The 27990-nt window shown below is 43.5% G+C and overlaps 2 protein-coding genes across 8 annotated transcripts in view; one reads left to right on the forward strand and one right to left on the reverse strand.

The window, feature by feature from the left end:
- Positions 1-2690: 2690 nt before the first annotated feature.
- Positions 2691-27978, reverse strand: XKR9 (XK related 9). Of its 4 annotated transcripts, none has more exons than XM_073330873.1 (4): positions 27554-27978; positions 10196-10773; positions 4167-4390; positions 2691-3549 (listed from the first exon to the last, which is right to left on the reverse strand). In XM_073330873.1, exons 2-4 carry the CDS (start codon positions 10465-10467, stop codon positions 2909-2911), a joined length of 1137 nt encoding a protein of 378 aa, XP_073186974.1. In that variant the 5' UTR covers positions 10468-10773; positions 27554-27978; the 3' UTR covers positions 2691-2908. The 4 variants fall into 4 exon arrangements, with proteins under 4 accessions (XP_073186974.1, XP_073186976.1, XP_073186977.1 ...); XM_073330875.1 differs by lacking the exon at positions 27554-27978 and adding an exon at positions 5761-5860 and having other exon boundaries at positions 10196-10282; XM_073330876.1 differs by lacking the exon at positions 27554-27978 and adding an exon at positions 5761-5857 and having other exon boundaries at positions 10196-10276.
- LACTB2 (lactamase beta 2) overlaps positions 27397-27990 on the forward strand; it is a 33274-nt gene continuing 32680 nt past the window's right edge. For 2 of the 4 annotated variants that reach the window (XM_073330872.1, XM_073330871.1), the window contains exon 1: positions 27402-27573. In XM_073330872.1, the coding sequence (XP_073186973.1) occupies positions 27452-27573 (122 nt within the window). In that variant the 5' untranslated portion in view covers positions 27402-27451. Of the gene's footprint in view, positions 27574-27990 lie in introns of all 4 variants that reach the window. The other 2 variants (XR_012157168.1, XM_073330870.1) reach the window with 2 other exon arrangements.

Consider the following 27990-nt stretch of genomic DNA (forward strand, 5'->3'; position numbering starts at 1 on the left):
ATATTGTGATCACTGCAGTAAGCCAACGTGACACAATACACACAGGAAATAGCTCTGCTGCACTTTAAGGGATTTAGATCCACCAAAATGTCATATCATAGAATCATAGAATATCAGGGTTGGAAGGGACCTCAGGAGGTCATCGAGTCCAACCCCCTGCTCAAAGCAGGACCAATCCCCAATTTTTGCCCCCGATCTCTAAATGGCCCCCTCAAGGATTGAACTCACAACCCTGGGTTTAGCAGGCCAATGCTCAAACCCTTGAGCTATCCCCCCCCAAAAAATGTCAGGCCTTCCCCCAAAGTTTAAGGGACACTTACTGGTCAAACAGACATTTTCCTGGTATAGCCTATTTACTGCCTGATTCTCTTTTTTCAACCTCAGTTTTCTCCCTGCTCCATTTTCCCTGCTCCCATGATGAGAATAATTGGATCTGTGAGTCCTCATGGAGGAAGGAAAGAAGGGAATGGGGGTGAGGAACTGAGTAGGGCTGAATGAGTGATTCTTTATAACTGAGTTAAAAGCCAGCACCTCTCAGCTGTTTCTCCCTGTTTCATTTAATAAAAAGCTTTGGCTATTCATTTACTTTCCTTGTGCAATATATATATTAAGCATTTCAAATAACTATATTGAAAGGTTGTCTGGTTTCACAGTAGTATCTGCAAGCACCTCTTTAGAAAAAATCATTATTTTGTGATTTCACATCACTTCTTGGAGAGATCCCTACAGCAACAGTACATTAGAAGAACTATTCTTCCTTTCTCCAGTGGCAAAGGCAAACCTGCATCATAAAAGGCCATGCAGCTGGATGATGATGATGATGATGGGCGATCACTCGTTACCGAGTATGATCATCTTCCGTGGGAGTTATGGGTCCTCAGGTGGCTAATAAGGTCAATCCTTGAACCACAAGTTCTATTACGATGAGGGCAGATTATTTCAGGCTCAGCAGGAGGCTGTTGACTATGACTGGAGACCAGTCTCTCCTTCCTCCTGCACCTCTTGTCCTCTTCGGCTTGTCGGCGAGCAAGTCCAAAATGCAGGGGACCATCATGTAGGACTTCACTCCATTTTAAGCGATCCTGTGCAAGTGTCTCTCAAATATCAATGTCAATATTACATTTTTTTAGGTTGTCCTTCAGCAAGTCCTTACAACGTTTCCGTTGTCCACCCATGTTACGGTACCCTTCTTTCAGCGGAGAGAACAGGACCTGTTTTGGGAGGCGATGGTCTGGCATCCAGCAAGACTAACCCCCTCCCCATGTTGGGTGAGCAGAGTGGATCCTTAAAGGGACTGTTCAGTCGTGGGTGCAGCTGCCAAGATGCTCGAACGGCCTCAATCCTCAGGCAAGACACCTATCACACACCCACCGCCTGCGTGTCGGTCTGTGACTAGGAACTTCCGGATTTCACTGTCCTGTTCCCATCGCCACTTGCCAATCACCACCAGACTTTTGACTTGTGCAAATGTTATTTTCCCAAAAACTGGAAGATGCCTGTGTGGGACTTCTTTTAAAGTGGGGAGACTGGTGCACAACAGTCACCACACTACCCTTGACAGATAGAGGACTTGAAACCAATGGCATGGACACCATGATGATTGGAAATCCTCAGTTTGCTGCAGTCTTCATCCACCTTCACAGCCGTTGTAACATTACATAACAGCTGTATACCAGGACTCTAGCCTTCCCTATGCTGAGACTAAGGTTATGTCTACACTACTGCGGGATCGATGCTGTTGCAATCAATGCACCGGGGGTCGATTTAGCGGATCTAGTGAACACCCACTAAATCGATGGCAGAGTGCTCTCTGGTCGACTCCAGTACTCCACCGGGAATGAGAGGAGTAAGGTAAGTCAATGGGAGAGTGTCTCCCGTCAACCCAGTGCGGAGCAGTCACCGCAGTAAATCAACCTAAGCTATGTCGACTCCAGCTACATTAGTGATGTAGCTGGAGTCACGTAACTTAGTGTAGACATAGCCTAACACTTAAAGCATTAGACCTAAAAACCATTGGGAGAGAAAAGTTTCAAGGGAGATATCTCTTCCTCTGTGTGAGATTCCTGCCTTTAGCTTTTAGTCATTTAGACTGCAGTGCTGGTATAATCCAGGTCTGCAAGCTACTGGCATCTGAAAATCCACACAGGGTGTGTGGGAGGATGAGAGCACAGCAATGAAACAGGAGGGTGTGTTACCAGAGCATCTGTAAAATATACTGATTGAGCACATCTCCGCAAAAGCATTTTCTGGCCAGGGTCCTATTGCACTGTGGCCCAATTAAAGTTACTGTTTCCTGGTAGAACTCCCAGGGGAGGCCTCTGGGTTTGTAGCTACCCTTCCTAGAGAATACATGTACCTCTCTCACCAGGAGGGTAAATCCAGTCCTCTGTGATCCCTGTGTTCAGGTACAGTTAACAGATCACGGTCCTTGGTTATTTCAGATGAAGCCCAGGCCTTTAACACTGCCAAGCAAGGAGATGTGAGCCTTGTTTTGAAAAGAAGTACATTTCAGAAACAAAGACAATATCAACAGTAACTTGATTTGGTTTTCTTTTCCTACATTCTGTGTGGACAAAATAAAACTGGGTTTGGGTGGGAAAGTAGGATTGGTTGTTTGTTTTGCCTTTACAAGGGCTATTTTTGTATTTTATTTATTTTGCAAGTGATAGAAAAACACCAATATTCTTTGCAGAAGTGTTTAGTTTATTTTATAAAGTCTTTGCTTTGTAGGGTAGTACAGCAGAACCAATAATTATTCAGAGCTGGTAACTACTACCATTCCCATTAGCAATTATTTTACTTGAAATGCTCACTGCTAGTAGGAAAAGTAAAGACAGAGTAAGTGACAGTCCAGGTAATATTTGCTTCGATTTGCACATATTTAAAAATTCACATAATTCTATCCTCTTCATTGCATTATGAAATTTCTTATTCTACTGGTTTCTTCTTTTTCTCTTTCTCTTGCTAGTCCATCAACTTTATCTGAAGCACTTTCTTGTTTGAAATAAATAGTGGGGTGGAAAAACATATAATAAACAATAAGACAAATAATACCTAACACCAGAGTGAGAAAAACTGTGATGCTCACAAATGTAAAATATAATTGCTCAGTAACTGAAGTCTTCCAGAACACACACATTATGCCTGAAGTTACAAGCACATGAGTGGCATAATAACTAGAAATATGTATTTTTGTTTGTTCCCCCTTGACATTAAAAAATGTAAAAATAAGAATGATCCCAACAACAGTCCTGTATAAAAATTCCATCCTCTTAGATTTGCAAAACATAGTGTGTTGCTTCAAAGTCCAGCTGAAGCCCAAGGTCCAAAGAAATATTAGCAGAAATATACTACTTATGATATTTAATAGGGTGGCCAGTGCAATACTCAGTATCCAAGAAGTCAGTGTGAACAGTTTATACAAGAGGTACAGTAACTTAGGAGGCACCCCAGCAAATTGATTTTTATCAGGCAGAGATTTTCGTAATGATATCTGATAGTCAAGTGTTGACCAGGAAATGCTGCAGAAAGATGTGATGATGGAAGCATCTAAATAAAACACAAGGATAGATGTTAGTTCCATGGAAAAACTTAATATATTTTTACTTAAACATTCTTTATATCTGAGAGGAAGAATGGTCCTGTTGTTGGGGCACTTCTGAGTCCCAGGTTCAATTCCTTGCTCCTCCACTAATTTCTGTGTGACCTTGGGCAAGTTACTTAGCCTTTTATGTTCCTCAGTTCCCCATCTGTAAAATGGGGATAATAGCACTGCCCTACATCATAGAGGTGTTGTTAGGAGGAATATATTAAAGACTGTGAGGAGCTCAGTAATGGGAGCCATAGAAGTACCTTAGATATCTACCTATTCAATAAGTGAAAACAAAATAGACTACTCTGAAATGATTCAGTTGGTTACATCCATTAGCTTTCACTTATCAAACACAATACAATGTTATTCTTAAATATTATTATTACATATTACAGTGTAACTTTTCCCAGAGTTTAGTAAAATAGATAACCTAATAGAGGAAGTTTTAAACTAAATGTTAAATAAAATTGTACTGGGATATGACAGGGAATACTTTAAAGTTTTACCTGATACTAGGGATTGCCTTCTTAGTGGAGATTTAACTATATTCAACTTTCAAATGAGAGAGACTTACACTGACTGAAGGCAGCCTTGTCATGCTCCATCAGGATGTAAATCTGAAGAATGAGCTGGGGTGTCGTCTTCAGGAAAGTCTTAAATACCCTGAGCATACTAATATCAGCCAATGCATCAATGGCACGTTTATGAATGATACTGGCAGGGCCCCCAGTAAGTTCATCTCCAGAGCAGTTTTGTTTAAAAGCAGCCTGGTAGCCATGTTTCAGTGCAAACCAATATCTACAAAGAGAAATATATATATAAAAACTTGGTTAGACAGAGTTTTTTTTAAAAGCACTGTTCTACAAAATAGTGAAAACTAGTTAAGATTTTAGCCATTTTGTTCTCAGTTCAAAGTATCATTATTTGTTTTTAATTCTCTTTGAATGGGAAACTTTACTTCTTACTAATGCAAAATGCACATCGAGGTTAATGTTAGTAATGGGTGCAATCAAAGAAAGTAAATTGAATGGAATGAGATTGGCCTGAGTAAAGACCATAGGATTGAGTTAATTAAGTTTAATTTCTTTAAACAGGATATATTTCTGAATCTCCCCTTTGCCGCCTCCTTGTCCCCTTCACTTTAGGATGACACTTTCATTTTTCATGCACCCAGATCCCTAGATGTACACATGCAAACTGGAGATTGTGCATACATGAAACTATGTGTGTATGCATGTATCCCCTAACATGCACATCAGCTGATTTGCACATCTACATCAAATTTGCGCATTCTTTTGTGGGTTCATTTTTTTAAATGTAGCCCTAATTCTTTAAGCTGTTTCTTTTCTAAGGAACCCAAGAGACTTTCAATACAGAAAATAACTGTCAGGACACACATATTTCATACAATGATATGATCTGGATGGTGTCATATGATAAATCAGATTCTTTGTCAGATACTGAGGGCGTATAAATGACCTCTCAAAACACTTCTATTTTGTCCTTAAGGCTATATAATCATTTCCTTTGAAAGAAAACTAAATGGAATGATACATTATACTGGAGCTAGTGAATCATGACAGATTTACTTCCTGCCTTGTGAAGTACCTTTTCTGTTCAAGATATCTGTATTGCCATGTGGGAGACCTATGTTTAATTCCCAGTACCAAGTCATTTGTTTTTCAGTCCTAGAGGAGTTGGCAGGGCTGTGGAAATAGAGTGCTTAGCTTTAGCCCCTTGAGGGGAGGGAATATTAAACTCTAGTCAAAAGAGACACCATTTGGACATTTAAGGAAGCAACTGTGATCATCTGCACACAGAAATCTATTCAGTCCTCCTTGGGGAAAAAAATGATAGCTGCAAGCAGATGTAGGACCAGATCCACAGCTGGTGTAAATCAGTGTAGATCCTTTGATGTCAGGAGTTACACCTGTGCTACCTAAGGATCTGGCCCATTGCCTCCAAAGTGGAAGTTTAAAGTAGGGTGAGGAAAGCCCTGCAGATAGTAGGTATGGTGAGCCAAGTCTAAAAGAACAGGCTCTAAGGGATAATTACATCATTTATTTCCTGTGGAATTGTTTAGCAATAAACAAAGAGTCTTTCAGAACCAGTTAGCAATGAACATACAAGAAAGAAAATCTCCTAATAAGTATCCATGAAGGCCTCACCCCGTCATCTTTCAAGGCAAAGTAACAATCTCTTCCACTGAGTGCTTGCCCAGTCTCTGCTTTTAAGTGATTCATAAACATCTGGTGTGCAAATTGTCTGCTGAAGAGAGACCATTCAGTTATCATTGATTCCACTTTCAAATCCCTGGAACTTCCACTAGCCTTGTCCAGAGAACCGATTCTAATTCCACCATTGGCAAAACAGTGGAAAAACAGCCATTCCACTAGGGAATTATCCTTTATTTTGCCTACTTTTTTTGGTGGTGTGTCCCGTGGCTAGGGTTTTCCTGAGAAGACTGGTTCCAGCTCTGAAATATATACTAACAGTGAACACATCTTAGAAGTTCAGATTAGGCTCAAAGTAGCATCCAAAAGTTTGGACACTTCTCTGACATGTTCAAACCTCTTTGCTTTTCAAATCAGACTGTAAAACACACCCAAAAAACCCCCCCTCTTGACTCGATTTGTGCCTGAAATACCACTAAAAAAAAAAATAGGCTGTTTTCAGAGATGCTGAAATGCCATGATCTTTCTAAAGCTCAAAAATATTCATATTTTGAGGTAAGTTTCTTAATTTAGCCAAACCATGTTTTATACTGCTGCCCGTCACCATAGTACTGAGAGCTTTCCATGTAAAATTGATAGTCATTCTGAAAGAATTCTAATGCAGGGACAGTTTAAGCACAGCTCAGACTCCTTGCAGAGCCATTCTAGGGGGCTTCCAGGCACAAGGCCCAAAATTCCAAGTGTGACCTCTCTCCCTACATTTGGCCAACTACCCTATGGTGCTAGCTGGGGGTTCCACACCGGGGACATGGGTGGGGAAAATAGTGATTGTTTACAGAAATGGTGAATGCATCTGAGGACTGAGTTAAAATGGGGAAGCTACAACCACACCTGGCTGCTTCAGCAGAGAGACCAGTAGTGAATAGGCATGGAAACTGAACTACCCTTTTCATCAGTGTAGGTGGGTGATCCCTCTAGGTCAGGGGTGAGGCACATTGGTGGGGACAGCCTGCAGTGCTGGAGCTCATGATATTTCTGTTCAGTAGACAGATTTCAGTCACCTGAATTTTAACTATGACACCTTTCACCAGCATTAAGAGCCAAATCCTGCTCTGTGGCCATGGAGGATACAGGTCCTATGACAATGCTTTGCTTTAACAGAGGAAAAGGAGAGAGGCGGGATTTGAACATCTATGCCACCTACCTGCTGCAGTGATCTGCTTTGTGTGGGATCCCTGTGTCCCAGCAATGCACTACCCATTGTCCCCAAAGAAGGCAGAGTGTACACCAGCCTCGGGCCTAAGCATTGCAGTCCTGAAGCAGCAGTCACAGCTACAGAGCAGCTACGTTACTACTTCATGGCCTAGAGCAGTGGTCTCCAAACTGGGGTGCACACACCCCAGGGGGTGTGCGAGATGATCCCAGGGGGTGCGCGGCAGCAGGATCGCTGCCAGACGGCACTCTGCCATTTTTGTTCTGCGGCAGAAGCTCTGCATGTCCAGGGCTGGTGTTCCCCTCTGGCGGCCCACCTGTGGCAGGTCTTCCGGTCTTCTTCTGTCAGCAGCACGCCTGCAGCAGGTCTTCCAGGGTGCATGAGCCAAAAAGTTTGGAGACCACTGGCCTAGAGATGCCCTTCTCCTTGCAGAGATTCTTACAATGCAACCTTGACATACAAGCTGTGCACTACTTCCATGATTTGGTTCTGACTCCATTACTTAAAAGAAAGAAACTCACAGGTGGAATTGTTTTCTTGTATTACATTTGTTGCATATCTATTTTACTGTGTTCTGAGTAATCTTCCATAAATAAAATCCTGCACTGCTTGGCAAAACATCTGTAACTTTTTCAAGTTATAAAACAATTAAGAATGCAAACATCTGGTTCTTGCCTCTGAAATGTAAACATCTGTATAGTTTGCAATGTTTTCAAGAAAAACTGTTAAAGTAAATCAACCTGTTACACACACTCAACCATCAGAGCCTGAGTTTGTCCAAACACCAAGTAAGTGCAAATCTGATGCACTGAATATGAGCTCCAGAGCTCAGACCTGAGGGAGCAGATGTGGTAAGAGGTGAACACCACATATGTTGTTAAAGGGATTCCTCTAGAATAAGATGTGTACTGCATATTATAGAATCATAGGACTAGAAGGCATCTTGAGAGGTCATCTAGTCCAGTCCCCTGCCTCATGGCAGGACTAAGTATTATCTAGACCATTCCTGACAGGTGTTTGTTTAATCTGCTCTTTAAAATTTCCAATGATGGAGATTCCACAACCTCCCTAGGGGTTATCATGTCCCCAACTGTTATCATGTCCCCTCTCGGTCTTCTCTTTTCCAGACTAAACAAAGCCAGTTTTTTTCAATCTTCCTTCATAGGTCACGTTTTCTGGAACTTTAATCATTTTTGTCGCTCTTCTCTGGATTCTCTCCAGTTTGTCCACATCCTTCTTTAAATGTGGCACCCAGAACTGGACACAATACTCCAGTTGAGGCTTAAACAGTGCAGAGTTGAGTGAAAGAATTATTTCTCATGTCTTGCTTACAACACTCCTGCTAATACAGCCCAGAATGATGTTCGCTTTTTTTGCAACAGCGTTACACTGTTGACTCATATTTAGCTTGTGGTCCACTATGACCCCCAGATCCCTTTCTGCAGTACTCCTTCCTAGGCACTCATTTCCCATTTTGTATGTGTGCAACTGATTGTTCCTTCCTAAATGGAGTACTTTGCATTTGTTCTTCTTGAATTTCATCCTATTTACTTCAGACCATTTCTCCACTTTGTCCAGATCATTTTGAATTTTAATCCTATCTTCCAAAGCACTTGCATCCCCTCCCAGGTTGGTATCGTCCGCAAACTTTATAAGTGTACTCTCTATGCCAAGGGTCTCAAACACGTGGCCCGCTGGGTTATTTTCTGCAGCCCGCCAGCTCCCCGCAGCCTCCTCCCCACCTCCCCAGCGTTTACGTAGAGCGGCTCCAGCCCTGCGTGCATCAGGGGCAGGGCAGGCTCCCTCCCTGCCTGCCCTGCCCCCGCACCACTCCGGGAAGTGGCTGGGACCTGGAGGAGCAGGAGGGGGGCCACAGGGGTCTGTGTGTTGCCCTGGCCGCTCTTCCAGGTACCTCCCCCGAAGCGCCCATTGGCTGGGAACGGGGAACCTTGGGAGCTTTGGGGGAGGTACCTAGAGGAGCAGCCAGGAAAACACACAGACCCCTTTGCCCCCCACCCCAGGTTCCAGCTGCTTACCGGAACGGCGCAGGGGCAGGGCGGGCAGGGAGCCTGCCCTGCCCCCAGTGTGCGCCGGGCCGGACCCACCCCCTGAACCCCTCCTGCACCCCGACCCCCTGCCCTGAGCCCCCTGCTGCACTCCGCACCCTTGCCCCGAGCCCCTGCCACACCCCGCACCCCTCCTGCACTCCCTGGGGGCAGGGAGGAGGCGGAGTTGGGGTGGGGGTTTCAGGGAAGGGGTTGGAATGGGGGCAGGGGTAGGAAAAGGTGGGGCAGGATGGGGCCTCATGGAAGAGGTGGAATGGGGGCGGGGCCGGGGCAGTGGGTGGCGGGGGGTCAGTGGTGCGGCCCTCGGACCAATGTACTAGTCCTCATGTGGCCCTCGTGGTCATTTGAGTTTGAGATCCGTGCTTTATGCCATTATCTAAATCATTGATGAAGATATTGAACAGAACCAGATCCAGAACTGGTCCCTGCAGGACCCCATTTGTTAAGTCCTTCCAGCATGACTGTGAACCACTGATAACTACTCTCTGGGAATGGTTTTCCAACCAGTTTTGCACCCACCTTATAGTATCTCCATCTAGGTTGCATTTCCCTAGTTTGTTTATGAGAAGGTCATGCGAGACAGTATCAAAAGCTTTACTAAATTATCAATTATCTATTTTTTCAGGATAGATTTGTTAGACTGTTCATAAATTATAAATATTTTAGCATCCATTCTGGCCACTCAGACAGCTCATTTGAATATAAAACTTATACTTATATAATTTTTGAAACAACCCACCATTTCATTTAGCATCTGCAGATGAGCTGAGTGCCATAAATAAACCAACATGCAAAATCAGGTCTATGAAAAAATTTGCTCATTACAAAATAGCAACCACAGCTGTTAGGGATCCCGGCAGTTTATATATTTTAAAAGAACACATTTCATCAACTATGTTACAAATGATACCTCACTTTACTAAAAGTGAAAGTTGTTTTTTTTTTAAATTAACTCTTTATTATGTACTCCCTCATTTTGGACAATGAAAATAGATTGTCAGTTTCACATTTTTTAAAGTTAGTTCCAATGAATTTTGCTTTCAGTTTCTTATGTATTAGCTCACGGTTGCAATATTGGGAGGCAATACTGTAGGAGAGTGTTTAAAAGCAATATGATTTATTTTTTTAATATTTGAAAGTCGGCCTTTACCTTGTAAAAATTCCACCATGCAAGAAATGAAGTAGAAAAATCCAGTTCAGCTTCCGAGGATAAGGGCTTTCACAGTCTTCTTTAAACCATTCATAACTAAAAATCTGTACTATTACTGATGACAGACTCCTAAAAACCAGTGTCAAAATACCCAAAGAATATTGTCCCTCACAGAAATAGTTACTAGTGACCCAGATATCTGCTGCAATATCAGCTACATAAATTACAATTCCAAGAACTGACATAGTAAAATTCCACTTAGTTAATTTCATTATGAGTTAGTTTTCCATTATTGTCATTGCGTTATCACTTAATATAAGAAGGAGAAGAAGTCAGAGCATATCTAAATACACTCTTACACCTAGTGATACAACCTTCTCATAATGTTTTCTATAAAGGAAAGCTGTAGTGTATATTTTCAGTATGGAAAATTGAATCAAAATAAAGAGACTTCAATTTTTATGCTCTTTGCTAGAATACTAAACTAATTCCATTGCTACGTGTCCATTCCAGAAAGCGTACGTGTAAACATCTTTTTAATTATGCTGGTAGATGTCATTCTTCCTAGTTTCTGGCTCCTGAAAAGAAGAATAAATGAAGGATCACCAATAACAAGAGCAATAATTCAGAAAAGCATAAAGCCCCCCAGCAATTCACATAATAATTTAAAAGGAAAAGCAAAGTGTATGCGGGATGCTCATGGACAATCACTGGGAATGATAAATGTCTGACCAGTTGAAATTACTCTCCTGACAGCAGTGATTCTGAACCTTGCCCGGTATGAGTGGAACTTTCTTGTTATAAGTGGACATTTCTAAGTGTAGAGTTAAGAGATGCTAAGAAAGAAGCCCGATACCATGAGCTTTTTAAACCTCAGTTAATGTGGGTAAAGATTGTGACTCCTTCCCAACACTACTCATTAAGACAGAATATTCATGAAAGCCCGCCTTTCTGGACTCTCAAAAGATATAAGAGAGGCAAGTCGGGTAAGGTAATATCTTTTACTGGACCAACTTCTGTTGGTGACAGCACACACTTTTGATCTTACACAGAGCTCTTCTTCAGACCCTTCTTACCTCACCCACCTTGTCTCTCTAATCTCCTGGGACTTACATGGCTACAACACTTTTTTTAAAAATGTCTTCCACAGTCAATAGCTAATCCATGAGAATCTGGGCTTGTTCAAGATACTACCTTCTTCCTCTGCCTCTGAGTGCCCACAAAGAGTGGAGAACAATCATACCTTGAATACACATCATTATACAGCTACACACATTGTGTGATTGGAAGACTTTTCACTGTTTAATGGTTTTATCTTTCACGTTTGTCCATATTCAGTGACTACAAAAGAGTACCCCTTAGGCTACTGAACAGGATCAAGGCTGTTTGCATGAATGATCATTCCTATGAAGGAATCACTAGCCAGACCCTGCTTTACTGTAGAATATGTATCCTTATTATCGGGGGAAGCAGATTACAGTCCCTACATTAAGGTTGCCTAACAATTTCCATAATAATGATTTTTGTGACTTTTTCTTTGACAATCTCACACACCTCTATTGTTTTCAGCAGACCTTTGATATTCAGCAGAGGGAATGTCCTTGAGGGATCAGTCTTGGGACCAATCTTCTTTAACATTTTCATTCATGACCTTGGCAAAAACGTGGGAATGTGCTAACAAAATCTGCAGATGACACAAAGTTGGGAGGTATTGCCAATCCAGAGGAGGACCAGAATATCATACAAGATCTGGAGGACCTTGAAAACTGGAGAAATAGAAATGGGATGAAATTTAATAGTACTAAGTGCAAGGTCATGCACTTAGGGACTAACTAGAATTTTTGCTACAAGCTGGAGACTTCTTAGTTGAAAGCAACAGAAGAGGAGAAAACTTTGGATGTATTGGTTGATCACAGGATGACTATGAGCTACCAGTGAAATGTGGCTGTGCATCAGGCGAAGGATTTCCAGTAAAGATAGGGAAATGTTATTGCCATTATGCCAGGCACTGGTGAGACCTCATCTGGAATACTGTGTGCAAGTCTAGTCTCCCATGTTTAAGGAGATCAATTCAAACTGGAACAGGTGCAGAGAAAGGCTACTAGTATGATCAGAGGAATGGAAAACCTACCTTATGAGAGAAGACTCAAAGAGCTTGGCTTGTTTAGCTTAACCAAACAAAGGCTGAAAGGAGATATGATTGCTCTCTATAAATACATCAGAGGATAAATAGCAGGGAGGGTGAGGCATTATTTAAGCACCAATGTTTACACAAGAACAAAGTAATATAAACTAGTCATCAACAAGTTTAGGCTTCAAATTAGACAAAGGCTTCTAACCATCAGAGGAGTGAAATTCTGGAACAACCTTCCGAGGGGATCAGTGGGGGCAAAAAATCTAACCGGTTTCAAGACTGAGCTTGATAAGTTTATGGAGGTGATGGGATGATGAAATTGCCTACAATGGTATGTGGCCCAACCCTCCAGGATTGTCCTGAAGTATCCAGGAATTAAAGATTAAGCTTTAATTAAAGATTATGTCAGATAATGAAACCTCCAGGAATATGCCCAACCAAAATTGGCAACCCTACCCATTTGCAATTGCTAGTAGCAAAAATCCCCAGTGGTCGGAGATGGGGCACTAGATAGACGGGGCTCTGAGTTACTATAGAGAATTCTTTCCCAGGTGTCTTGCTGGGGGGTCATGCTGACATGCTCAAGGTTCAACTGATTGCCATATTTCGGATCAGGAAGGAATTTTCCCCCAAGTCAGATTGGCAGAGACCCTGGGATTTTTTTGCCTTCCTCTGCAGCATGGAGCACAGATCACTTGCTGGTTTAAACTAGAGCAAATGGTGAATTCTCTGTAACTTGAAGTCTTTAAACCATGATTTGAGGACTTCAATAACTCAGTCAGAGGTTATGGGTCTATTACAAGAGGATGGGGTGGGGGTGGCGGGGCGGGTTTTGTGACTTGAGATGTGCAGGATATCAGACTAGATGATCACAATGGCCCCTTCTGGCCTTAAAGTCTATGAGTCTATGAGCTGTGGAACTGCATTTTCTTTGTCTCATAAAATTCCATTCAGTTTTTCTTGAATTATAAACTGTTAAAAGTCACCAGTTCCCTTCTATTCTCTTACGTGCATGAGTCAGGAAATTTTTGGCAGCATACCAAAACAACCAAACATATGAAAATTCCAAAATGTCAGGCTCACACCACAACCAAAGCAGTATCAGACAGACACTTTATGGGGAACACCTGGGGGCAGCCAGCAGAGCTGGGGCAGGAAAGATTGGGAGGAAGAGAGTTGGGCTGGGCTTGCTTTGGATTTTTGTGATTTTTGGACACCTGCCCACTAAGAAGTGAACTGAGACCATTAGCTAATATGACATAGACCACAAGAAAGATTGTGACAATTCTTAATTGATATTGACCAGACCAAATTTTGAATAGTGACCTAGCTATTACAAGTCTCCTGTTCTGTCTACTTCCTATCTCAAGTGTTGGCCTGTGGCCAGTAGAGTGAGGTACTCTCAGAACTCAGATACCTGGAGTCCCTTCAACTGACAAAAAAAAAAAAACCCTGTCACTAACTTCAGGAACAGCCAGCATGGATTCACCAAGGGAAGGTCATGCCTGACTAATCTAATCGCCTTTTATGATGAGATTACTGGTTCTGTGGATGAAGGGAAAGCAGTGGATGTATTGTTTCTTGACTTTAGCAAAGCTTTTGACACCGTCTCCCACAGTATTCTTATCAGCAAGTTAAGGAAGTATGGGCTGGATGAATGCACTATAAGGTGGGTAGAAAGCTGGCTAGATTGTCGGGCTCAATGGGTAGTGATCAATGGCTCCATGTCTAGTTGGCAGCCGGTATCAAGTGGAGTACCCCAAGGGTCGGTTCTGGGGCCGGTTTTGTTCAATATCTTCATAAATGATCTGGAGGATGGTGTGGATTGCACTCTCAGCAAATTTGCGGATGATACTAAACTGGGAGGAGTGGTAGATACGCTGGAGGGGAGGGATAGGATACAGAAGGACCTAGACAAATTGGAGGATTGGGCCAAAAGAAATCTGATGAGGTTCAATAAGGATAAGTGCAGGGTCCTGCACTTAGGACGGAAGAACCCAATGCACAGCTACAGACTAGGGACCGAATGGCTAGGCAGCAGTTCTGCGGAAAAGGACCTAGGGGTGACAGTGGACGAGAAGCTGGATATGAGTCAGCAGTGTGCCCTTGTTGCCAAGAAGGCCAATGGCATTTTGGGATGTATAAGTAGGGGCATAGCGAGCAGATCGAGGGACGTGATCGTTCCCCTCTATTCGACATTGGTGAGGCCTCATCTGGAGTACTGTGTCCAGTTTTGGGCTCCACACTTCAAGAGGGATGTGGATAAATTGGAGAGAGTCCAGCGAAGGGCAACAAAAATGATTAGGGGACTGGAACACATGAGTTATGAGGAGAGGCTGAGGGAGTTGGGATTGTTTAGCCTGCAGAAGAGAAGAATGAGGGGGGATTTGATAGCTGCTTTCAACTACCTGAAAGGGGGTTCCGAAGAGGATGGCTCTAGACTGTTCTCAATGGTAGCAGATGACAGAACGAGGAGTAATGGTCTCAAGTTGCAGTGGGGGAGGTTTAGATTGGATATTAGGAAAAACTTTTTCACTAAGAGGGTGGTGAAACACTGGAATGCGTTACCTAGGGAGGTGGTAGAATCTCCTTCCTTAGAGGTTTTTAAGGTCAGGCTTGACAAAGCCCTGGCTGGGATGATTTAACTGAGAATTGGTCCTGCTTCGAGCAGGGGGTTGGACTAGATGACCTTCTGGGGTCCCTTCCAACCCTGATATTCTATGATTCTATGATTCTATGATTCTTCCAAATATCAAGTGCAATTGACATGATCTGGGGAGGTTAGGGGAGTAAACTTTGGTACACAGTAGTGCATGAGCTAAACTGAACTTTGCACTCACTAATATTTCATAACCTAATAATAATTCTTTCACGTATGTAATATTTAAATTGGCAACCTGATAGATATGTTTCTTCAGAAAAAAAATAAAGCTCTGAATATACTTGATATGTAAGGATCACTTCACTTACCCTTAATATTTAACTGCCATTGCAATGGGACACAGTACCTATTGCACAGTTTTTAGGATGGAGGATGAAGAATAATATCACTATTTGAAAATATAAGAACGTAGCTATTGGCCACTACAGGAGGCAGAATAAGATATGATGAATAAACAGTCTGATCCAATATGATAAGTCTTATGCTTCTATATGGACAGGGAGAATATAATTGTTGATGTTGATATCTTTCAGGATAGCAGGATTAACATGGATAATGTGCAATATGCTATGGGATACCTGGGGACAAGCTTTTAGATGACTTCAGTCATGATCTGTGATTTTTGTGCCTGAAATATGTGTGTGTAAATTGCACTTCAAACTACTCATATGGGCCCAATCTCTGTACCCTTATTTCAGTATCTGAGCAACTCACAAACATTAATGAATTCATCCTCTCCACACTCTTTAATAGGGAAGTATTATAATCACTATTTTGTCAAGGTAACACAGGAATTCTGTCACGGATCCACAAACTGAATCCATATCTCCCAAACTCCACTACTGCCTTAATCACAAGACTATGCACAAATGCCTTTTTGCAGATACATCTGAAATCTCAACTGGAAATCTGACCCTTAATGTACACAAGGGTTTATGTGTAATCTATGACAGTCCTTCCAATAGTTAAAGCATCTCCTAATACCATGTGAGGTACAAGTTCAATGCCGACTTGGAGAAGGGTGTTGTCTCCTATGCCCCACAGCACCTGGAATCTCCTAGTCCCTAATCCAAGAACTCTAGGCTCAAAACTTGCTTACCATACAAGATCTGTTAAGATATCATCCATCAGAAATACAATTTTAATATCCGGTGCTAAAATATGTGCCTGTTCTGAAACCCAACATACCTTTTCACAGTCATTCTGAGATACAGCAGAAGCTGTACATTTCCTGGACACTACTGTGCTAATAAGCGATGGTCACATAAACACCACCCTATACCGGAAACCTACTGACCGCAATACTTACCTACATACCTCCAGCTTCCATCCAGGACACACCACACGATCCATTGTCTACAGCCAAGCTCCAAGATACAACCGCATTTGCTCCAATCCCTCAGACGGAGACAAACACCTACAAGATCTCTATCAAGCATTCTTAAAACTACAATACCCACCTGCTGAAGTGAAAAAACAGATTGACAGAGCCAGAAGAGTACCCAGAAGTCGCCTACTACAGGACAGGCCTAACAAAGAAAATAACAGAACGCCACTAGCTTCCACCTTCAGCCCCCAGCTAAAACCTCTCCAACGCATCAACAAAGATTTACAACCTATCCTGAAAAATGATCCCTCACTCTCACAGATCTCGGGAGACAGACCAGTCCTTGCTTACAGACAGCCCCCCAACCTGATGCAAATACTGTCCAGCAACCACACACCACAAAACAAAAACACTAACCCAGGAACCTATCCTTGCAACAAAGCCCGATGCCAACTCTATCCTCATATTTATTAAAGTGACACCATCATAGCACCTAATCACATTAGCCACACCATCAGGGGCTCGTTCACCTGCACATCTACCAATGTGATATATGCCATCATGTGCCAGCAAAGCCCCTCTGCCATGTACATTGGCCAAACAGGACAGTCTCCATGCAAAAGAATAAATGGACACAAATCTGACATCAGGAATCATAACATTCAAAACCCAGTAGGAGAACACTTCAACCTCTCTGGCCTCTCAATAAAAGATTTAAGGGTGGCAATTTTGCAACAGAAAAGCTTCAAAAACAGACTCCAACTAGAAACTGCTAAGCTTGAATTAATATGCAAACTAGATACCATTAACTTGGGTTTGAATAGAGACTGGGAGTGGCTGGGTCATTACACATGTTGAATCTATTTCCTTAAGTTAAGTATCCTCATACCTTCTTGTCAACTGTCTAAATGGGCCATCTTGATTATCACTACAAAAGTTTTTTTTCTCCTGCTGATAATAGCTCATCTTAACTACTTAGCATCTCACAGTTTGTGTGGTAACTACCAACTTATCTGTATGTGTATATATATATTACTGTATGTGTATATATATATATTACTATATGTTCCATTCTATGCATCCGATGAAGTGAGCTATAGCTCACGAAAGCTTATGCTCAGATAAATTTGTTAGTCTCTAAGGTGCCACAAGTACTGTTCTTTTTGCGGATACAGACTAACACAGCTGCTACTCTGAAAACTAAAAGGTAGACATTTACTGCTTGCAGTATATTTAAAACACTATCATAAAATGCAAACTTACCTTAATACCTGCAACAGACAAGTCAACGTTTTCACTGTAAAATCCCTGGTCTGCACCAAGCAGCTTTGAAGGTCTGAACATTTCTCATACTGTCACTGTGTGTCTTGAAAGTTTGCCATCGGCAAAAGTGAAAGGCTATGTGGCATAATGCAAACTGAAACTTAAATCTCCGGTTGACCATGTGACATAGTTAATAAACTGTGAGATATCTGGAACTGCCAATCCTTATGAATGTATACATTATTCTAATAGAATTCTAAAAAAGCCTTTATCTATGGATTTTGAATATAGTCCTAAAATAAAGGTTATTTAACTAAATCTCATTTCACGTCCTTCACTCCATGAAAGTATATCAACTTGTTGAAATAACACTGGTTTCTTAAGACTTATTGATCAAAATCAATATACATATATATGCAGATTTAGCAAAGCTTGTGAATATATTTGACTTATTAATAAATAAAGAATTGTTCGGCAGTTGTCTTTCCAATAAGATACATATAAAATGTATACAAAAGGTAGGGGTTTTGCTTTTTCATGCAATGAGATGAACAGATGAATGTGTTTTGATGCTTGAAAAAGGTAAGTGTACAAAAAAATTCTCCCTGGCAAAAATGCAATAATGGGGAAGCATAAAGATTCAATAGACTAAAAAGGGAAAGTCTGCTGATGGCCAGAAAATGCATATATCTTTTTTTAAGTGTTTTAAAAATAGCTGCAATTGCAAAGGTATAAAAATAACAAACAAAAACTCAAACAAAAAAAATCCTATATCACTAATACTTCTAACTAGCAGCTTCTAAATTATATTGGAATGATTTATTTTGTGAAATTGTTTGCATTACCCTATTCAGCAAAGTTTGTATAATAAACACAGAATTATATTTTCATGCTTAGGCAATAGAGATGTTATTATTTAGCCTCAATGAAAGTGTTTACTCTCAGCAGTTACACATATCATGGGCAAAAGATAAAAGCTGAGGGCCACATTTTTAAAGGTGTTTAAGGTGTCTATCTGAACCAAAAAAAATTTTTTTTAAACTTAGCCATAAGTTAATATCATATGGTTGTATAATATGAAGCAACCTCATTTCAAAACTCATTTTGTTTAGTTCTTTTGTTGTTTATAATGTTCACACTCCCTGTTCAGACTATTTTTTCCCAAATAAATAATCTTTGGTTAGTATGCTTTTACTAAAAATGCAAACCTTCTGTCTGAATTGGAGAAGCTGAAGCAAATCACTGTCCACTCTAGAAGATCTAGTAGAATTGCAAAAACATATTAACTTCAATCAGTGCATACTAGTAAGAGGGGTATCAAAGTTTTGTGCCTAGTGGTCAGGTTCTGGAAATGAATACCAAAGGCTTTCTTGCGGCAGAAAGAACCTGTAAATTAATTCCTCAAAGGATATTACTGCTGCCATCTACAGACCAAATAGCTTCATAGCTCCTACATGTGATTAGAAAATACATTATTTATTTAGAAGAAATTTACACTGATACTAAAAAAGAAAGAGAAACACTTGATGGTTGATTTGATAAGCAGTCAGAATCTTACCATTCAAAGCAATTAAGGAGGAAAAAAATCACCGGTACAGTTTGTGGGAGATATTTAGCAAATCTGAAGATGTTTTCCCCTTATACGTTCAGGATTATGCAAAAAAAAAAAATGGATTTACATTAGAGAGAATCAGCTACCAAAATATACAAGTTGCCTAGGTATCTTCAGGTCCCATCATTTTTATATACACATCACAGATATGCCTAACCCAAGAGCCAAATTTTACCTGGTGGATGAAAATAGGTTTAATGGAGCCCCAAACAGATGCACATGTACACTGCAAAACAGCATTTTAAGGCACCTGACTTCTGGCTGAGTCCAATTCCATTCACTGACCCATGCTCAACTATAGACAGTAGGAGTAATCTAGAAGAGGGAGGGAAGGTTGTGTGTAAAGGCCACTGCTGAGTCAGAGCATATGTATATAAAATGCAGCCTTAGCCCCTCTGACTCAAAGCAACATCCTGTAATTGCCCCTCTGAGGCTGAAGATCCTGGAAAGTGAGAAATTAATGTGACGAGTGTGATATAAATAATGGTTCAGATAGATTAAAGAGACTGGCTTGGCAAAATTTTGGAGGCACCAGAATAGAGACAGCCAATAATTGTCTGTTGTCCATCTGCTGTATGGAATTTCTGGTATACACCTATAAACAGCTCCAGCCAGAATTTGGTCCCAGAGAGAGATTTTTAATCACTGCAGAAAGGATCATCAACAGATGTAGTTCTTTCCAGACCAACATCATAACACTGTCAGACCCAGACTTTGGTACCCTCCCAAAAATTCTGCTTGTAAAGATAGCACATAATCCTAATTGTGTCCCTCCCACTGTTTAGAATAGTTACCTTCACTGGATCTGTGAAGGTAGGTGTGGTGATCTGTGGGTTTCCTTTATATAGTTGTCTGGCAGGTTCCATTGTTGAAGCTGATCATGGTATCCAGAGAGATTTCCACCACAACTTCAACAACCACTACCCATCCATTAAACTCTCTCTGGAACACTCCCACACTAGCATCAACTTCCTGGATACCACCATCAACTTCAACAATGGAACCTAAAGAATACCATATACAAGAAACCCACAGATCACCACATTTACCTTCAGAGATCCAGCAGCCATCCCAAATGCACCAAGAAATCTATAGCCAGGCACTCAAATACCATAGAATATGTTCCAAGGAGAAAGTCCAGTATAAACACACTAAAACCACCTTCTCCAAAAAAGGACACTTTACCAGAGAAGTAGATCATATCATGGAATGGACCACCCAAATAACCTGAGAGAACCTGCTTCAGTATGGAAATAAAAAACCTCTCTGACCCCACACCCCTAGTTAGGTTTCAAAGTAGCAGCCGTGTTAGTCTGTATTCGCAAAAAGAAAAGGAGGACTTGTGGCACCTTAGAGACTAACAAATTTATCTGAGCATAAGCTTTCGTGAGCTACAGCTCACTTCATCGGATGCATTCAGTGGAAAATACGGTGGGGAGATTTATATACATAGAGAACATGAAACAATGGGTGTTACCATACACACTGTAACAAGAGTGATCTCTTAAGGTGAGCTATTACCAGCAGGAGAGCGGGGGGGGGAGGGGGGACCTTTTGTAGTGATAATCAAGGTGGGCCATTTCCAGCAGTTGACAAGAACGTCTGAGGAACAGTGGGGGGCGGAGGAGGGGAATAAACATGGGGAAATAGTTTACTTTGTGTAATGACCCATCCACTCCCAGTCTCTATTCAAGCCTAAGTTAATTGTATCCAGTTTGCAAATTAATTCCAATTCAGCAGTCTCTCGTTGGAGTCTGTTTTTGAAGTTTTTTGTTGAAGAATTGCGACTTTTAGGTCTGTAATCGAGTGACCAAAGAGATTGAAGTGTTCTCCAACTGGTTTTTGAATGTTATAATTCTTGACATCTGATTTGTGTCCATTTATTCTTTTACGTAGAGACTGTCCAGTTTGACCAATGTGCATGGCAGAGGGGCATTGCTGGCACATGATGGCATGTATCACATTGGCAGATGTGCAGGTGAACGAGCCTCTGATAGTGTGGCTGATGTGATTAGGCCCTATGATGGTGTCCCCTGAATAGATATGTGGACACAGTTGGCAACGGGCTTTGTTGCAAGGATAGGTTCCTGGGTTAGTGGTTCTGTTGTGGGGTGTGTGGTTGCTGGTGAGTATTTACTAAACCCATATGGGGTATCATTAAACAATTACAACCCATACTTCAGGGGGACTACATCCTGAAATAAATCTTCCTGAAAGATCTTTCCCTCCTCTTCTGGCCTTCAAACAACCCCCCAGCCTCTCCAAACTCATTATCAGAAGCAAGCTTCCCACAGACCAGGACATACCAACTCAAAGCGGCACCAGACGCTGTCAGAATAGATGCAAAACCTGTAGACATATCTCCACTGCTAGGATGATCAACAACTCCAACAACACACCTTTCAAGATCCATGGATCCTACACATGCCTATCACGACATATGGTGTACCTCATCCAGTGCACTAAATGCTCCAGTCACAACTATGTGGCTGAAACCAGACAATCACTGTTCTCTCAAATGAACTTATACAGGAAAATGATAAAAGTCAAAAACACCATATCCCCTGTGGGTGAACACTTTTCACAAAACAATCCGTCTGTATCTGACCACTTAGTCCTCATTCTCAAGGGAAATCTGCACAACAACTTTAAAAGATGAGCCTGGGAGCTTAAATTAATAACTTTGCTGGACACTGAGGCCATGTCTACACTAGCACTTATGACGGCAAAACTTTTGTCACTCAGGGACGTGAAAAAAGCACCTCCCTGAGTGTCATAAGTTTTTCTGGCATAAGCACCGGTGTGCACAGTGCTGCTGGCAGGAGACACTCTCCAGACAATATAGCTACCACCATGCTTTGAGCTGGTTTTATTATGTTGATAGGCGAGCTCTCTCCCGTCTGCATAACGCAGCTACATGAGCACTCTTACACTCATGTAAGCTTAAGCTTGTAAGTGTAGACATGGCCTAAAAGCATGGACTGAATAGAGACAATGGACTTATGACTTATTACAACAATCTATAACCCACTAGCAACACCCAGCCCCAGATGCTTTTTTCCCCCTCCCTTCCTTTCTCCCTCTATGACTGGAAGGTTTCAGAGTAACAGCCGTGTTAGTCTGTATTCGCAAAAAGAAAAGGAGTACTTGTGGCACCTTAGAGACTAACCAATTTATTTGAGCATGAGCTTTCGTGAGCTACAGCTCACTTCATCGGATGCATACCGTGGAAACTGCAGCAGACTTTATATATACACAGAGAATATGAAACAATACCTCCTCCCACCCCACTGTCCTGCTGGTAATAGCTTATCTAAAGTGATCATCAGGTTGGGCCATTTCCAGCACAAATCCAGGTTTTCTCACCCTCCACCCCCCCACACAAATTCACTCTCCTGCTGGTGATAGCCCATCCAAAGTGACAACTCTTTACACAATGTGCATGATAATCAAGTTGGTCCATTTCCTGCACAAATCCAGGTTCTCTCACCCCCTCACCCCCCTCCCAAAAACCACACACACAAACTCACTATCCTGCTGGTAATAGCTCATCCAAAGTGACCATTCTCCCTACAATGTGCATGATAATCAAGGTGGGCCATTTCCAGCACAAATCCAGGTTTTCTCACATCCCCCCCACCCCCATACACACACAAACTCACTCTCCTGCTGGTAATAGCTCATCCAAACTGACCACTCTCCAAGTTTAAATCCAAGTTAAACCAGAACATCGGGGGTGGGGGGGTAGGAAAAAACAAGAGGAAATAGGCTACCTTGCATAATGACTTAGCCACTCCCAGTCTCTATTTAAGCCTAAATTAATAGTATCCAATTTGCAAATGAATTCCAATTCAGCAGTTTCTCGCTGACCGCTATTCCTACCTGCATGCCTCCAGCTTTCATCCTGACCACACCACACGATCCATCGTCTACAGCCAAGCTCTGCGATACAACCGCACTTGTTCCAACCCCTCAGACAGAGACAAACACCTACAAGATCTCTGTCAAGCTTTCTTACAACTACAATACCCACCTGCAGAAGTAAAGAAACAGATTGATAGAGCCAGAAGAGTTCCCAGAAGTTACCTACTACAGGACAGGCCTAACAAAGAAAATAACAGAACGCCACTAGCCGTCACCTTCAGCCCCCAACTAAAACCCCTCCAACGCATTATTAAGGATCTACAACCTATCCTAAAGGATGACCCAACACTCTCACAAATCTTGGGAGACAGGCCAGTCCTTGCCTACAGACAGCCCTGAAACCTGAAGCAAATACTCACCAACAACCACATACCACACAACAGAACCACTAACCCAGGAACTTATCCTTGCAACAAAGCCCGTTGCCAATTGTGCCCACATATCTATTCAGGGGACACCATCACAGGGCCTAATAACATCAGCCACACTATCAGAGGCTCGTTCACCTGCACATCCACCAATGTGATATATGCCATCATGTGCCAGCAATGCCCCTCTGCCATGTACATTGGTCAAACTGGACAGTCTCTACATAAAAGAATAAATGGACACAAATCAGATGTCAAGAATTATAACATTCATAAACCAGTAGGAGAACACTTCAATCTCTCTGGTCACGCAATCACAGACATGAAGGTCGCTATCTTAAAACAAAGAAACTTCAAATCCAGACTCCAGCGAGAAACTGCTGAATTGGAATTCATTTGCAAATTGGATACTATTAATTTAGGCTTAAATAGAGACTGGGAGTGGCTAAGTCATTATGCAAGGTAGCCTATTTTCTCTTGTTTTTTCCTACCCCCCCCACCCGATGTTCTGGTTTAACTTGGATTTAAACTTGGAGAGTGGTCAGTTTGGATGAGCTATTACCAGCAGGAGAGTGAGTTTGTGTGTGTATGGGGGTGGGGGGGATGTGAGAAAACCTGGATTTGTGCTGGAAATGGCCCACCTTGATTATCATGCACATTGTAGGGAGAATGGTCACTTTGGATGAGCTATTACCAGCAGGATAGTGAGTTTGTGTGTGTGGTTTTTGGGAGGGGGGTGAGGGGGTGAGAGAACCTGGATTTGTGCAGGAAATGGACCAACTTGATTATCATGCACATTGTGTAAAGAGTTGTCACTTTGGATGGGCTATCACCAGCAGGAGAGTGAATTTGTGTGGGGGGGTGGAGGGTGAGAAAACCTGGATTTGTGCTGGAAATGGCCCAACCTGATGATCACTTTAGATAAGCTATTACCAGCAGGACAGTGGGGTGGGAGGAGGTATTGTTTCATATTCTCTGTGTATATATAAAGTCTGCTGCAGTTTCCACGGTATGCATCCAATGAAGTGAGCTGTAGCTCACGAAAGCTCATGCTCAAATAAATTGGTTAGTCTCTAAGGTGCCACAAGTACTCCTTTTCTTTTTATGACTGGAAGATTGTTAATACGCCACTTTACCTTGAATGGTTCTTTAAAATACATGTTAACTACTTATCCTAAACAATCTGTTCCAATTTGTATTTAGCTGTGACACTCTGAGGCTTGCAGCGTTTCTCAACCTGGGGTCCCCTAGGGGGTCGCAAGCAGGTTTCAGGGGATCTGCCAAGAAGGGCTGGCATTAGACTTGCTGGGGCCCAAGACAGAAAGCTGAAACCCCACTGCCTGGGGCTAAAGCCCAGGGCTGAAGCTGAAGCCTGAGCAACTTAGCTTCACAGGGCCCCCTGTGGTGTGGAGCCCCAGGCAATTGCCCTGCTTGCTATCCCTTAACACTGGCCCTGGCTTTTATATGCAGAAAAACGTTTGTTGTGGCACATGTGGCCATGGAGTTTTTATAGCATGTTGTGGGGGCCTCAGAAAGAAAAAGGTTGAGAACTTCTGCTCTACACTACAGAGTTAGGTCGATGTAAGCCTTACGCAGACCTAATTACATCAGTGTACACACTACAGCCTTGCTCCCCCCAGTGTAAGTGCCCTACTACATTGACATAACTCCACCTCCATGAAAGGCATAGGGCTTGTCAGCATAGTTAGGGCAATACAGTGTCCATGTAGACACTGCATTACTTATATTGGCTGCTGGCTGTCATTCTTGTCAATTTCTAGGGGGGCAGCAGGGGTGGCAGGGTAGCCAGGCTCTAGCTGTCACCGCGGGGCGGGGGGGCGGGGTTCCAGCTAGAGCCTGGCTGCCCCCTCAGGATTCCTGCTCCCAAGCAGGCTGTGGCTGACCCACTTCCTGCTAGGAGCCATTCTGCCCCCAGATCCCCCAACCCAGCTGCTGCCCAGGCTCACAGCTTCGAACCGAGCTGCACCCACCTGGCTCCCTGCTCCCAGCTGGGTCCTGCCCAGTGGCTCCCAGCTCCCTGCTGGGAGCCCTGGTGCTGCCTGGAGGCTCCCCACTCCCTGCAAGAAGCCCACACGTTGCACCAAGGCTCCCAGCTCACTGCCAAGAGCCTAGAACCACCTGGCTGCAGCAGGTTGCTGAGAGCCCAGGATGGTGCCGGGCTCCTGGTGGCAGGGAGCGGGAGCCAAGAGCCCGCAGGAATCAACTTCTTTTGAGCTTACAAAGAGCTCTTCTTCAGGTCTGGTAAACATACTCAGAGCATCACAAGGTAAAACAGATTGTTTATTGTAAGTAATTAACACAAGTACAACAACACGCAAGCCAGGGAGTGGAGCATTCCTCAGAGTATTGAGAGGAGCTGCAAAGGTGACATAAAGGAACCTTGGGCAGCCTCCGCGAAGATGCACAAAGATCTCTTGGACTACAACACAGAATTGGGTCATAACCCACTCATATTGCACGTGTGATATTAATGTATACGTTAAACAGTGTAATAAGAAAAATACTGATTATTTGAAATGTTGGTAAGAATATGTTGCTTTGAAACTTTTTTCCTCCACTTGTCCACAAATCATCCCCTACCCAACCTGCATACCTTCTAACTGCACTGGTTCTGCTCTGTGGCTCTTTTGGTTATGGAGGAAAGGGCAAGTAAGGCCCTTATAATTTAGTAATTTGTAAGTATCTGTTTATTTCCCAATCTTCAAGTGATCATTTTTCCTCACACCTAAGCCTCAGAACTTGGCTAATTAACAATACTATGAAGAAAATCACCACTGGACTGGGACCAGGCAATACAAATTTCTGCCCAAAGGCAGAATATGTGGGGAAGTTTGAGGATGGAAAATGGTGGGGTATGGGGAGAAGATAGTGGAAATCAGTTTACGAATGTCATCCATCATAGCTAACACCTGTTAAAGGATGGCACAAGTCTCATGGGGACTTTGACCACTCTTGGCCCCCTTGGACAGACTCAGGGGAAGCCAAAGGCAGCATTGTCTGTGTGTGGTGGTTCCTGTGAGGCTCAGCTGGAGCACAGAGAAGCATTCCATGGGAGTTTCAGTCCCGGTAGCTGCCATGCGCAGGTGGCCTTTGGGTGCCAGGGGCAAAGCCACCCTTCCTGTGCTGTGGTTTGCTCAGATTTCCACGCAGTGGCAACTGATGCATTGGCAGTCGATTTAGCTACCATCTATCGCTCTCCTGTTGACTCCTGTACTCCACCTCATCGAGGGTACATCTTCACTACCCACGGGATCTGTGGGCTGCGATCGATCCAGCAGGGGTTGGTTTATCCCATCTAGTGAAGACACGATAAATCGATCCCCGAGCGCTCTCCCGTCGACTCCTGTACTCCAGCACGGAAAGAGGCGCAGGCAGAGTCGACAGGGGAGCAGCAGCAGTCGACTCACCGCAGTGAAGACACCATGGTAAGTCAATCTAAGTATGTCGGCTTCAGCTATGTTATTCATGTAGCTGAAGTTGCCTAACTTAGATCAATCCCTTCTCCCTCCCCCCCCCCCAGAGTAGAACAGCGCTGAAAAAAGTAAGGGGGGGGGTCAACGGGAGAGCGTCTTCTGTCGACCTAGCGTAGTGTGGACCCCGCGGTAAGAAGATCGAAGCTACGTCGATTCGAGTTATGGTATTCACGTAACTCAAATTGCGTAGCGTAGATGGACTAGGCCTAAGAAGGGCGCCGAGGTGAGCTCTGGGTTCCCGGGGCAGCCGTGGGAAGGAGGCGATTGGGCCATGGCCAAGCAACCCCTGGCCAAGCAGCCCCGCCCAACTTCCTCCAAGCAAAGGCCACCGCCCAGCCCCTGCGGGAACTACAGCTACGGTCGCGCGCTCTGCGCTGGGCGGAACAAGGGGCAGCTACGTTCCGCTTTCTTCTGTCGGGCGCGCGCCGGCGCCGCCGCCGTGAGGCTGTTGGCGCCGGGGGGGGGGGGGGACATGGCGTCGCTGCTGCCGCGCATTGAGCGGCTCTCCTCGCGGGTGGTGCGCGTGCTGGGCTGTAACCCGGGCCCCATGACCTTGCAGGGGACCAACACCTACCTGGTGGGGACCGGGCCCAGGTAACAGCCCCGCCCTTCAGCCGAGCGCGGGCTAGCGCCACGGCGCCGGCAGCTTCAGCCCGCTCTGACTCTGCCCCGCGGCCGCCGCGCCGCGCCGCGCCGCTGGAACCCCGCAGACGCCGCCTGGCTGAGGCTGGAGCTCGGTCGCCGGAGTGTGGGAGTGGGGCCATGCTCTCTGCGCTGATGTGCCTTTTAGGGGGGCTTTCGGGGGTCACGGGAAGCCTAGGGCGTCGGGTTGGGAGACTAGGGGCAGCGAAGGGTTCCCCCGGCTCTGGCACGCAATTTTGTCCGTTTGTATGCTGGGATTCTGGGTCCGTCAGGATTTCACCTTCCCTGTCTTCCTTCCAGAGAGGTTCTACATCTTTCACGTAGTTCCCTTGGTATATTTGTCCCGAGTTCAGTGTTAAGGTCCATGGT

The sequence above is a fragment of the Lepidochelys kempii genome, chromosome 2 (assembly GCF_965140265.1).
Source record: "Lepidochelys kempii isolate rLepKem1 chromosome 2, rLepKem1.hap2, whole genome shotgun sequence".
NCBI classification, from domain to species: Eukaryota; Metazoa; Chordata; order Testudines; family Cheloniidae; genus Lepidochelys; species Lepidochelys kempii.

Bases quoted from the DNA above. Each gene is read 5' to 3' on its own strand.
- XKR9 (XM_073330873.1), bottom strand. From the start codon at position 10,467: ATGAAATTAACTAAGTGGAATTTTACTATGTCAGTTCTTGGAATTGTA. The intron at 4,391-10,195 runs GTAAAGGCCGAC...TTCTCTTTGTAG, and splicing joins CATGGTGGAATTTTTACAAG to ATATTGGTTTGCACTGAAAC. The intron at 3,550-4,166 runs GTAAGTCTCTCT...TGTTTTATTTAG, and splicing joins CAAGGCTGCCTTCAGTCAGT to ATGCTTCCATCATCACATCT.